General features: G+C 38.1%; 1 protein-coding gene and 1 pseudogene across 2 annotated transcripts; both read right to left on the reverse strand.

Annotated features, from left to right (window-relative positions):
* Positions 1 to 509: 509 nt before the first annotated feature.
* On the reverse strand, positions 510 to 6,857 carry LOC111340495 (uncharacterized). Of its 2 annotated transcripts, XM_022947351.2 has the most exons (4): positions 4,665 to 6,857; positions 2,862 to 2,976; positions 2,167 to 2,556; positions 510 to 648 (listed from the first exon to the last, which is right to left on the reverse strand). In XM_022947351.2, the coding sequence occupies exons 1-3, from the start codon at positions 6,761 to 6,763 to the stop codon at positions 2,167 to 2,169; spliced, it is 2,604 nt and encodes an 867-aa protein (XP_022803086.1). In that variant the 5' UTR covers positions 6,764 to 6,857; the 3' UTR covers positions 510 to 648. The 2 variants fall into 2 exon arrangements, with proteins under 2 accessions (XP_022803086.1, XP_022803085.1); XM_022947350.2 differs by lacking the exon at positions 510 to 648 and having other exon boundaries at positions 2,024 to 2,556.
* A 2,446-nt stretch (positions 6,858 to 9,303) lies between these two features.
* Positions 9,304 to 10,836, reverse strand: part of LOC148728237 (uncharacterized) — an 11,088-nt pseudogene continuing 9,555 nt past the window's right edge.

Consider the following 10,836-nt stretch of genomic DNA (forward strand, 5'->3'; position numbering starts at 1 on the left):
TTGCTTTATTCACATGACTAACAAAATGAACAAAAAGTGAGATTTGGCTGGGCTGGGTCCAGCATTTTGAGAATTTCAAGAAAGACTTAGATTTGGTAAATTAATTTTCTCCAATGGGATCAATGTTCTTGTCAGTATCATAATAGCGTGTGTTTGCAATTTTATAATCTGTAAGCATGTATGGAAAACTCTCACTATTTAATTTTTGTCTAATTATGGATATATACATAATTACACGTATATATTAACTTCACCTCAAAACTTTCCTAATGATAACTTTACAAATATTTCAGTTTATACATGTCTATGCAGTCACAAAAGGGAAGAATGATCTGCTCTTGCCATAATAAGCCTTTTGTTTTAATTAGCCTTAATGCACCCATTGCAGTCAACACTCTCTAAGTAGACATGGTTGCTTCTGCAGTGGAGGGCAGGGGAAGAGGGAATTTCTCTGCAAGGCCTCCATTCCAAATGTTTTAAGGAATACCTGCAGGAGTGTACTTTTCTTTCTTTGTGTGTACAGTGGGAAACCATCTTGACCTTCCACACTTGTGTCCCAGGTTTGATTCCCATTTCCCTGGCCTAATGCCACATGGTGGGTGTCAAGTTATTTTTTTGGTTGTGGTCCTTGTACACCAGTTTTCTCCCCTTCAAAAAAAAGAAAAAACTAGCGATCAAAGTTCCAATTTGTTGGAATGAAAGGGTTCGTACACTTTTGACCTGTTAAAATTCCATGACTTTCCATGACTTCTTCCATGACCTTTTGAAAGATTCCATGACAAGAATGCTGTGTGAAAGAATGTTTGCGAACATTCTCACATTGCATGCTTCTGTTTATTTCTAATGAGATTAAATCTGATTTTTGGACTCGTCAGTTAACTTTTCAACTTTGGGTCTTATTGCATTTCACTCATACAGAGCATATTGATTTTCCATGACTTTCCATGACCCACACCTAAATTTCATGACTTTCCAGGTTTTCCATGACCTGTACGAACCCTGAGTGAATACACAAAGAAATCTACCTCAAAGCATTTACCACAACTTAATAAAAATTCCCCTTATTGTTTTTAACCTTACCTATTTCAAATTGAGCTATTTCCTTTAACTCGCATGATCTGATTATTAGTTCTCTGCGACTCATACTACACATTTCATTGCAAATCATAGATGAGAATTTGGTGTTAGATCAAGTTTATGACTTCTACCAGATAAGCTTGAATATTCTCATTACTTGTTTCTGAATAATTTATAAATATTATTGGGAGAAGTTACATGTTAATCACTTCTACGAGTTAAATGGCTCTTGAAGTACAGTCTGACCAAAAACATCAATAGTGCAATTTCCCATTCTACAAGTTAAATGGCTCTTGAAGTACAGTCTGACCAAAAACATCAATAGTGCAATTTCCCATTCAATTTTTTTTTTCTTTTTCAAAGATGAGCATCATAGGGTGTCTGGTTTAAAGAGAGTTGACAGCAGAGTTGGAATGGTAGACAATGGATGTTCTTTGTTTTACAATTCTCTTCAACAAATGAATAGTTCCTTGTTTGACTTGGCAACTTTTACTTTATATTGTAATGCAAGAAGCAAATAACACCCCACTTGACTCCCAGTGAAAAAATATTATGTATACACAAATACTCAACACATTGTTTTTTGCAAGACATGTCATCCTAATTTCTATCAAGGCTTTTTGGTATATCTCTAAATTTACATGCATGTAGCTTTTCCACAGAATACAACATCAAATCTCTACTTTAATGAAGCTGCAAAAGCAAACTAAAAAACTAATCTATTTTTTGCCTGCTAGGTTGTGGAGATACAGTCTTGCAAAAAGGATTTTCGAGACACTTGATGTGGTAATCTGGGTAAAAATACTCAACACACACCAAACGATAAAAATTTCGCAGTTAGGGGATTTCAATTGCTACCAAGTGGTATGAAAAAGTTGCAAAAGTTACAAATGGAGAGGTGATTTTTTTTGCAAGAACAGCATGCTGAAACAAGTAAATTAAAACAACAACAGAAGCAGGCATCAAGAATGCTTACAACGTGCATCAATGAAATCCTACTAGCTAGAACTTTACAAATTTTTATATTCCATAACTGAAGGGCTGCACAAAAGTTTTTTTTCCAATAACTTTACACAAATGTAGCTGTACCTAGATGTCCAGTGGCTGTTGAGAGTGAACCTCCTTCCACAAAGCTTTCATCTCTTCAATGCAATCATTCCTCGCCTTCTTCTCTTCCTTTAGAAGCTGCTGTTCCAGTTCTGACAGCGAGTCTGCAGCAGGATGTGTCTGCATACAGTCATCATAAGACATTCCATTTGGAAGACTCATAGCCTTCAGTGAGGCTGAAACTGTCGCTGTGTAACGTGTGTGATTGAAGACTTCAGATGCTGAATGTAGACAATCAAGTTGAGAAGTGGGTACTTTGTGCCCAATCAGAATTTGTTCATTTATTAAAGTATGTCCCATAAGCTTTGCAAAACCATAAGGGACCCGTCCCTTGGATACATTCTGAAGAGCAACTGGCTCACCAAGGGAAGCCTGAAAAACAGGAAATTATGTTACAAAATTAATAATAAATCTAAAATTTTTGTAATTACACATCTACAATGTGGCTCTTTGTTAACTGTTTCAAAGATGAAAGGCAGTTTGGTTTGGTGTTGATGGAAGAGGGCAGAAACTGGAAGAACCTGGAGAAAATCTTCAGTGTAAGCATCAGAACCAACAGACTGAGACAATCATCCTCATCATGAAATATTTTCTCGTTACATGTATTTCAGTATTACAAGAATATATATTCTGGGGGTAAGAATGTAAAGCGACTACACTCTTGTTTACCAACTCACCTCATCACAAACCAAATCACAGAGAGAAACAAGTTTTGCACCCAGTCCTAGCGCTGGCTTCTTGATTGCTGCAACCACTGGCTTTGGAAAGTCAATTAACACCTGCACCAAATATCTATAACAGGGTGAAATATAAACATGTTAACAATAACAATTTGCTTTGACGAAGTGCCAACCCTGGAAATGTCACATTTAGAATCTCTCCACAGTGGTCAATTTACAGAATCAGCTCAGGTGATAGGGCCAAGCCACCTTGTAAAATCCCCCACCAATACAACAGAACAGTTTCTTTTATTAGAAACTCACTCCCTTTACTCAATTGTTATCTAAGCTCTGCCACTCCTATACCCTTAGTCTTAATTTTTTTTAATCCAGGACAGACTCTGACAAAGTTATTATGCTTAAAAATTCAGCTTTGGAATCCCTCTGAGGTCACCAGTTCACATTATCGACCCAATCAGATGATAAAACCAAATTATCTTGTGTTTGTTTAAATTATCACTTACTCTGCTGCTATGCTCAAAAAGATATCACAAGCACCTTTAAATTCTATCAAAACTACACAATGTTAACAAAATCGTACACTAGTACAAATTTGTAATGCTAGGACTTTAAACTTCTTGCTATGGTCACAAAGGACTCAAACAAGTCTATTTGTATTAAGCTGTTTCTTTCGAGATAAGTTGTCAAAAAAAAAAAAAAAGAGGACAACAACCTTTCTTAGACAGCTGAAAAACAGCTGTCTGTTACTGGATTAAAGCACCTATATTACATCTCAGAGAACATTTGCAGACAGAATTTCTCCTCACAATTCAAATTCAAAATCCAAGCAGACAAGTGACGAGATAAAGAAAAATATCAATTAGGGGATTACTAGATGGTCCAATAACTAGTTCTCCAAATTAAAATCATAAGAAATGTACATAGCAGACAGCAAGGAGAAATACTAACGAGATCTTAGGATAAAAGGGTTTAAGACCCAGTGAATGGAATATATTATGGTGCAACAGTATCTACTGTTTTTGTCCAAGAGTCTTTTCATCCAAGTCTTTTCATCTAAAGTCTTAGGTCCATTAAGTGCCTATTAGGCATAATACACAACTAAGTGTAACATCCCTGGGTGTCCAACATAACCAACAACATAGTCCAAAATGATAAGGAAATTATCTAGGCCTTATCTAATCTTCTAAGTTATTTATTTGCTTTGAGAAAAGACTTAACAATTAGATGAAAAAACTTTTGGACTGGAAGACTTGGACAAAAAGACCCTTGAATGTAAAGACTGTAATTCTGTGTAATCTTGTTTCCCCATTAATCAAAACAGTTGTCACAATAACAAAAATTGTTTACTAGTTAACATTTTGAAGATTTTTGATGTGGGAAGCTGTGGAAACCTTTCTGTGGCCATTTACCTGAGCTGATTATCATACCAAAGATATCACCATAATACTGTTACAAAAACTTTACCCAATACACCTGCCAAAATATTATTCAAATGAGTGTGCATAATCCACCTTTAACTCTTGAACTCCAAACAAGATCACAGTTAAACAGTTTGGTTGTTCAGTGTCGAGGTCATCAAGCATGTGCACAAGTCCAAGATTCTCACATTTAGACTTCAACAACTAGTTGAAAAAGATGTAATAAAACTGTATGGAAGGGACAATTTCAGCAAAATGCATAAGACTTTTTTGGGCGAAAGAAGTGGGTAAAACATATGAAGGTTTTGCTAAGATTTTACTGTTGCAAGTCCTTTAGTGTAGAGCTTTAAATTATGAGCTATCTAAAGGTATTTTCACTTACCTGACTTTATCCACATCTCTTCTATAATGTCTCAGTTCTTCCTCACAAGGAACTTGCGTTAGGTCTTTGAGATTGACTCCGCAGAAAGTCTCTTCTCCTAAGCCACTAATGATGACAAATTGTGACTCATCTATAGCAGCATCTTCCATGACAAGAGTGAGCGAGTCCACAATTCGTTGATTGATTTTGCTTCTCTTGCTGGAAGAGCGACTGATAGTTACATGAACACAATCGTTTAATTTCTGCACTGACACCTCTTTACAGATGTAATGTTTTTGACAAGGATCTGAATCATTAATTTGTCCATCAAAGTAATGCTCTTCTGAGCTAACATGCACCGAGTGCCCATCATCAGTTGCAGCCAATCTATCAATTTCACATTGGTTCCTATGGTATTCAATCAAGTCTTCTTTCCAATATGCTTTGTACGCCAGTCTGTTTACAACTGTCATGTCTTGGTAATCATGCCCAAGAAAACATTTGAAGTCCAGTTCATAATCGGATAGCTCATCCGATGGAGCCCATGAACTAGTTCCATCTTTCCACTGCACTAGATATTCATATGTCCCAGAGAGATTTCGTCTCATTCCAAGTATTCTATCAGCTTTGTTTCTCCTTCTACGTTTATGGAGATTTTCTTTAGTTTCCACCAATGGCTCATAGTCAGATTGAGCAACATTAGGTTGAGCTCTTACCTCAAGGTTTTTTCTGTCTTTACTCACGACCTTACGTTTGAGTTTTTCCGTAACTTCTCTCTTCTTGAGAGTACAAGTGCCAAGAGGTCTTTTGTCGTTCTTTTTTTGAAGCTTCAACTTCTTCAACTTACGTTTCAATGTCGGTGAACCATCGCTCTGTTCGTCTTCTCCAGTAAAATGAAATGCATCACTTAGAATATTGTCTGATTCAAAAGAAAGCTCGGGTTTCGGCTTTGGAGGGCGACCACGTTTGCGTTTAACCTCCTTCCCAGACGAGAGGATTCTGCAGCCATTAACCCCAACGAACTTAGAGTTTACCCCGGTCACGAACGTTTCCGGTGAAGGTAGCATTAAGTCCAGCGATTTCTTAGAAGGTTTCACGAAAGAACGTTTGTCGACAGCTTTCAAAAGCGGCCGCACCCAAGGTTTTTTAACGCCATTCGGTGTCCTGAATATTTTGTGTTTTGTTTCGCAACTCGACAACAATTTCTTCGGTGGTCGACCCCTTCTCCTGGGAGTTGACGGCGTTTTTTCATTCTCGTCGCTGCTAGACGATAAACAGTTCTCCTGCAAATAGCGTATGCCTTTCGACCGTTTTCTTTTCTTGCCAAATTTTGAAGTTGAAGGTGACGCGAGAGATGCTTTCGTGGCACTTGTTTCACAATTGCCATGTGGCGAATTCGAACGAATGTCAACTGAATGTAATTTCCCTAAAGACTGTGTTAGATTTTTCGGAGGTCTACCTCTTTTGCGTTTCAAAGGTGTCTCGAAGGAATTTGAACTCTCCGACTCCGTTTGCAGCTCACTTGTAGTACTTTTCACACAAACAGATTCACCTGGCTGAGTACGAGAAGGAGGAGATGTTGACAAAGAACTCGCCATGCCAGGCGTCGATCCAAGGTCCAACTCGTATTTTAAGTCTAAAATTTCGCCGTTTTGCCGCTCAGGCGACAGGAGCCTTCCTCTAATTCTATGACTCAACAATAGATCAGAAGAATCTTTTTCGAGAGACTTTGTTCTACCATTTTTACATTTAGGACGCGAAGAATCAGAGAGCAGACGCTTTCTTTTCTTCACTGAAGGAAACTTCCTTCGCGCACTTGCTCCCTCGTCGGAGTCAGATTCCATATAACGTGCAGGTTTTTTTAGTACCCTTCCACCATGAGTAACTAAGGAGGGATTAAGCTTTAAATCGTTGAAGGTAGTATCTTCTTTTCGGCTACTCGTAGTCTTTGTGTGATGTTCAGGCGGCCATTTAATGCCATTCAAGCAATTGTTTCCACAGTCAAGAGCTTGTACGCTTGAATTGTTCAAAGCTGTCTCCGAACTAGAGGTCAAAATCATATCCTTATCTTCGTCCCTAGTGGGAGTAACCGTGGAATCATCTATTCGCATGTCTACCATACAACATAAGCGGAAATCTCGCTTTTCAATGAAAGCGGACACAAATAAAAAAAGTTTTAATATTATTGAATGGTGCACGCTATGCACGGCTTGGAAGTTTGAGCGCGTGCGCCATTATTTAAATTCCCCCGCATGAGCAAATCAAGGATAACCGCTGAACAAAATTACATTTAATTTATTTTTATGACTCTTGTGTCGACTCTTGTACATGTTTGGTCATCCTTTGTCATTTTTGTCTTTTATTTTCTCTGTTTAAGGATTATTTTGTATAAGATACCTTGTCCTGTGGCTCTCACTTGCAATATTTTATTCAATATTGTTAGGATTCAATTTTTAATTTTGGTATTTTTGTTATTTAGATCTCAACTTTTTATTGCCTATTTAATTTCTTGCTCATTTCAGACCACGTGACGGTACAGGAAGTCATACAAAGTAAGCGTGACTCCCTCTTACAAGGCACGTGAAGATAATTTTGCGGAATCTGTCCATGATTTTGGCAATTTTAATTCTGATTTTCTCATCCTAAATAAGCTACGATCATTTTGTTCTAGTTTATTCCGAGCAGATCTCCTCGCGATCATGTGAAAAATCCGTCGCTCTGGATGTAATTCATTCAAAATCACTTCACTTAATTACACTTAACCTAATCATTACATAGCTCTCCAGACAAAGCAAAATGATTTTGATCAAGTGCATGTTATTATTTATAGACGTCACCAGCCTTGCTTGAGACAATGATGACCATACACGACAGATATAATCTTCTATTTTTTTTTTTTCAACATGCACCAACGCACTCTCGACGATGGTTCGTCTTGTAAACCTAAATATTTATTCGTGTTTGATATTGTGTACAGTTTGCGTCATAACAATTACAACTTCAGTAGCAATAAGCCTCTTTTTGAATGATCAAGTCATATTTGTCTACGAGATCTAGCAATTTTCATCGGCCCCAGGAGTAGCGGCTTTTAATTAGTAGTTTCGCAGTTTGCAAGTACGACAGGTTACGCTGCTCAAAACCCTTGGGAGGCCTTGGAACATCTCAAAACTAATAAATTGTGGTACTAGTAATCGATTAAGGACAATATTTGCAACATTTTTAGTGCTGAAAATACCACCAAAATTGACACTTACAATGCTACAAAGCTAACTGCAATATTATTGTTAATCGTAATATAAACTGATAGCGCGATATACCTACTTCTTTCAGTTCTTTGTTCCCTGACTCAGCGTCTGGATATAAGAAATCAAATCTAGAAGACAGTTGATTCATTCAAGGCTGTTGCAATACAAGAATTCGAAAAAGACAATACAGTGCTTTATTCATGTAAATCAATTAAATCATATTATAATAATTATTTTACTTAACAGTACTGTTGTTTATTAAAAAAAATTGTTTTCTACTAGTACCAAGATGGTGATGTTACTTTGTGAGTCAGGGAGCTAAATGAGCCAGGAGTATTCTGTTAGATCAGCATATTTTATGTTGCAGATGGCAGTTGGTTAGTAAGAAAGAGACGAAAAAGCAAAAAGAAAGAAAAAAATAATAATTAGTGAGGGAAAAGTAGCATAAAAAAGACATGCTACAAATTATTCATACTTGTGATAGGAAACAAGATGCTTGTTGAGAAAGTAAAATAATTGCTGCTCAGAAAAGCAATTGCAAAGGTGGAAAGTGACAACTTAATTTGTTATCATTAAAATGGACATTTTGTACTTAAAACATACCTCGGTTTCATCTTCCTCTACTTGAGCCAGTTATCCCCAGTGGGGATGGGATGGTCGTGCTATTTATACGAGTGCCTATTGAGTCGAACAACATGGGCATGTTTTGTCTTCTCAGCGGATCTGACCGAAAAACCGTTGACATGCCGATTTATACGGTTCAAGCCACTGCTTTACAAACCTGCTTATGCAGCGTCCTCGGATCACCGCTTCAGCCATTCAAAAACCGTCCCATTTTTAGCCTTAGCTCTTTTAAAGAAAAAAAACCTTAGTTGCCACGGACTCGCCACCTGCCAAAAACAACAATTTCATATCGCGTGCAACTTCAGTTCGGCTTTGGCAAATTATATAAATTGAGCATAAGAACTATCCAAAAGGTGAGCCGAGTTTCAAAGCTAAGTTTACAGTATTCTCTCTAAGTTTTGCCTTTTTACGCTGTCGACTAGACTCGGCGAAAACATTGTAAAAGTTATGGGCATTTTAAGGTTTCGTTTAGGTGTCCGCTGACCAGTTAAGTATTGTATCGTGCCCTTAAAAAAACTTATTTCCGCGGTGTCGGACTGCCACAGGCATCCTACGGAATTAACAGCTGTTGTGCTTGTGCATGTGGTTGCGTCGCTGAATGAAAACCAGCTAGGCTTGAAACTGCAGCAACCAACCCAAAACGGAAACTGTGTCTGTTAAATCCTAATCATTTAATGTAATACCATCTACTCAAACTGAAGTAGAACTACAACATAGGAACACGCGAAAACCCACCAAAAAATACTTAACGGGTGTCAGGTGATCTAGTCAAAATATTGGTTGTTGTGAACTAAAACTTAATTTCATCAAACTTACGTAAGATATATTACTTTGGTTCTCTCAGACATTCTAGATATCTGAGAGATAATATCTCGTAACTACCACCTCCATGGCTAAATCGAAGCTTTCGTATCTTTCCGTATATATTAATTCTTTCTGAATATTTTAATTCTAGCTAAGCCACTCTATCCACAGGATCTTCTGCTGGACCATGAATTTCTTCAGTTAGAGTCTTCCAATCATCACGGCACGGTGTTGATTGGCGACAAACGAGGATGAAGAGGTAAAAATCGCTTCACAGAAGAAAAAACCAGCAGCTAGCTTTTACGAAACCCCAAACGTCTGATACAATCAATATTTCCCCTTTCCAATGCGTGTTCCCTTTGTTGCACACAATTCCGGAGCCAATGGCTAAGGCTACCGAAAGGAGAAAACATCCGATCATTCCAAGCAGTGGCATCACCTTCTCGAAGCAGTGGACGCTTTTTAAAATGATGTGCAGGACCACGAAGACGAACGCACATGTGCTTACTGCGACTTTATACTTGCATTCCACTTTGTAGTGGTAGAAGGGGTAGCTAAACGTAAGAACAGCCGCTAGGAAAGTCGCTACCGTCTCGATGAGTTTCACCCATCCTTCCACCGTGATCACTATCCACGCACAACTGCAACATCTTCGGCTTTCTTGAAGAGGAGTTGGTGACTCTTCTTTGTCCACCGTATCCAGCTATTTTCGACACCGAAGATGGGAGGGAGGGTAGTAAAGCGTTGCTGTGTGGGTTGGGCCACATCGGCTACTCGATAAATAACCGTTGTTCGGAAAGGAACCCATGCTCCTCGCACAAAAATGATGGTTCGGCGAGAAGGATTTGCTGTCGTTCATTCCCTCGATCCTACAAACCAGCGGGATGGAAACTATGATCAGATCACTCATTGACTTTAGCCTTTCAATGACCGTCGAGACTAAACCGATAAATCATTCTCTAAAAAAAAAGAAAATGAGAAGAAAAGAAAGAGAGGAGAATTAAGGCAAGAAAGAAAGGAAGAACATGTACGCCCTACTTAGAAACAGCCAATTTCAAAAACATCAGCGAAAAATTTAAAACCTTCACAAAATCAGTAAAAAGTAACAAAGTAGGGAAAAGGGAAACTCGCGGTTTTTCGAACACGAAGCTTACTTATTTAACTGCGTGTACCCTTTTGATTCAGTTCGAATCCTGTAGATGTTTAAAAACTCCTTTAGGACAACTTGGCTTTAAGCACGTTCTAGTAGCCACGAGAGTGTTCGTATAAGCGCAAACATTTGACCGCTGAGTTTCAAGTATTGGTTGCGTTTTCTGTCGCCAACTCGTTTCTGGAGCCCCTTTTCCTTTAAATATGTTGTGGACTCTCCAAATACTAGTTCGACTTGATTTCGATCAATGTGGACGAACACAGTAAACCACCGATAAATAAACATGATAAGTCGAATTTAACATGTGTGAGAATGATGTGAAGGACAACTAATATGAACGGAGTGGTGGCCATGAAGATCGCGTATCGTA

This window comes from Stylophora pistillata, chromosome 6 (genome assembly GCF_964205215.1).
Source record: "Stylophora pistillata chromosome 6, jaStyPist1.2, whole genome shotgun sequence".
Lineage (NCBI taxonomy): Eukaryota > Metazoa > Cnidaria > Anthozoa > Scleractinia > Pocilloporidae > Stylophora > Stylophora pistillata.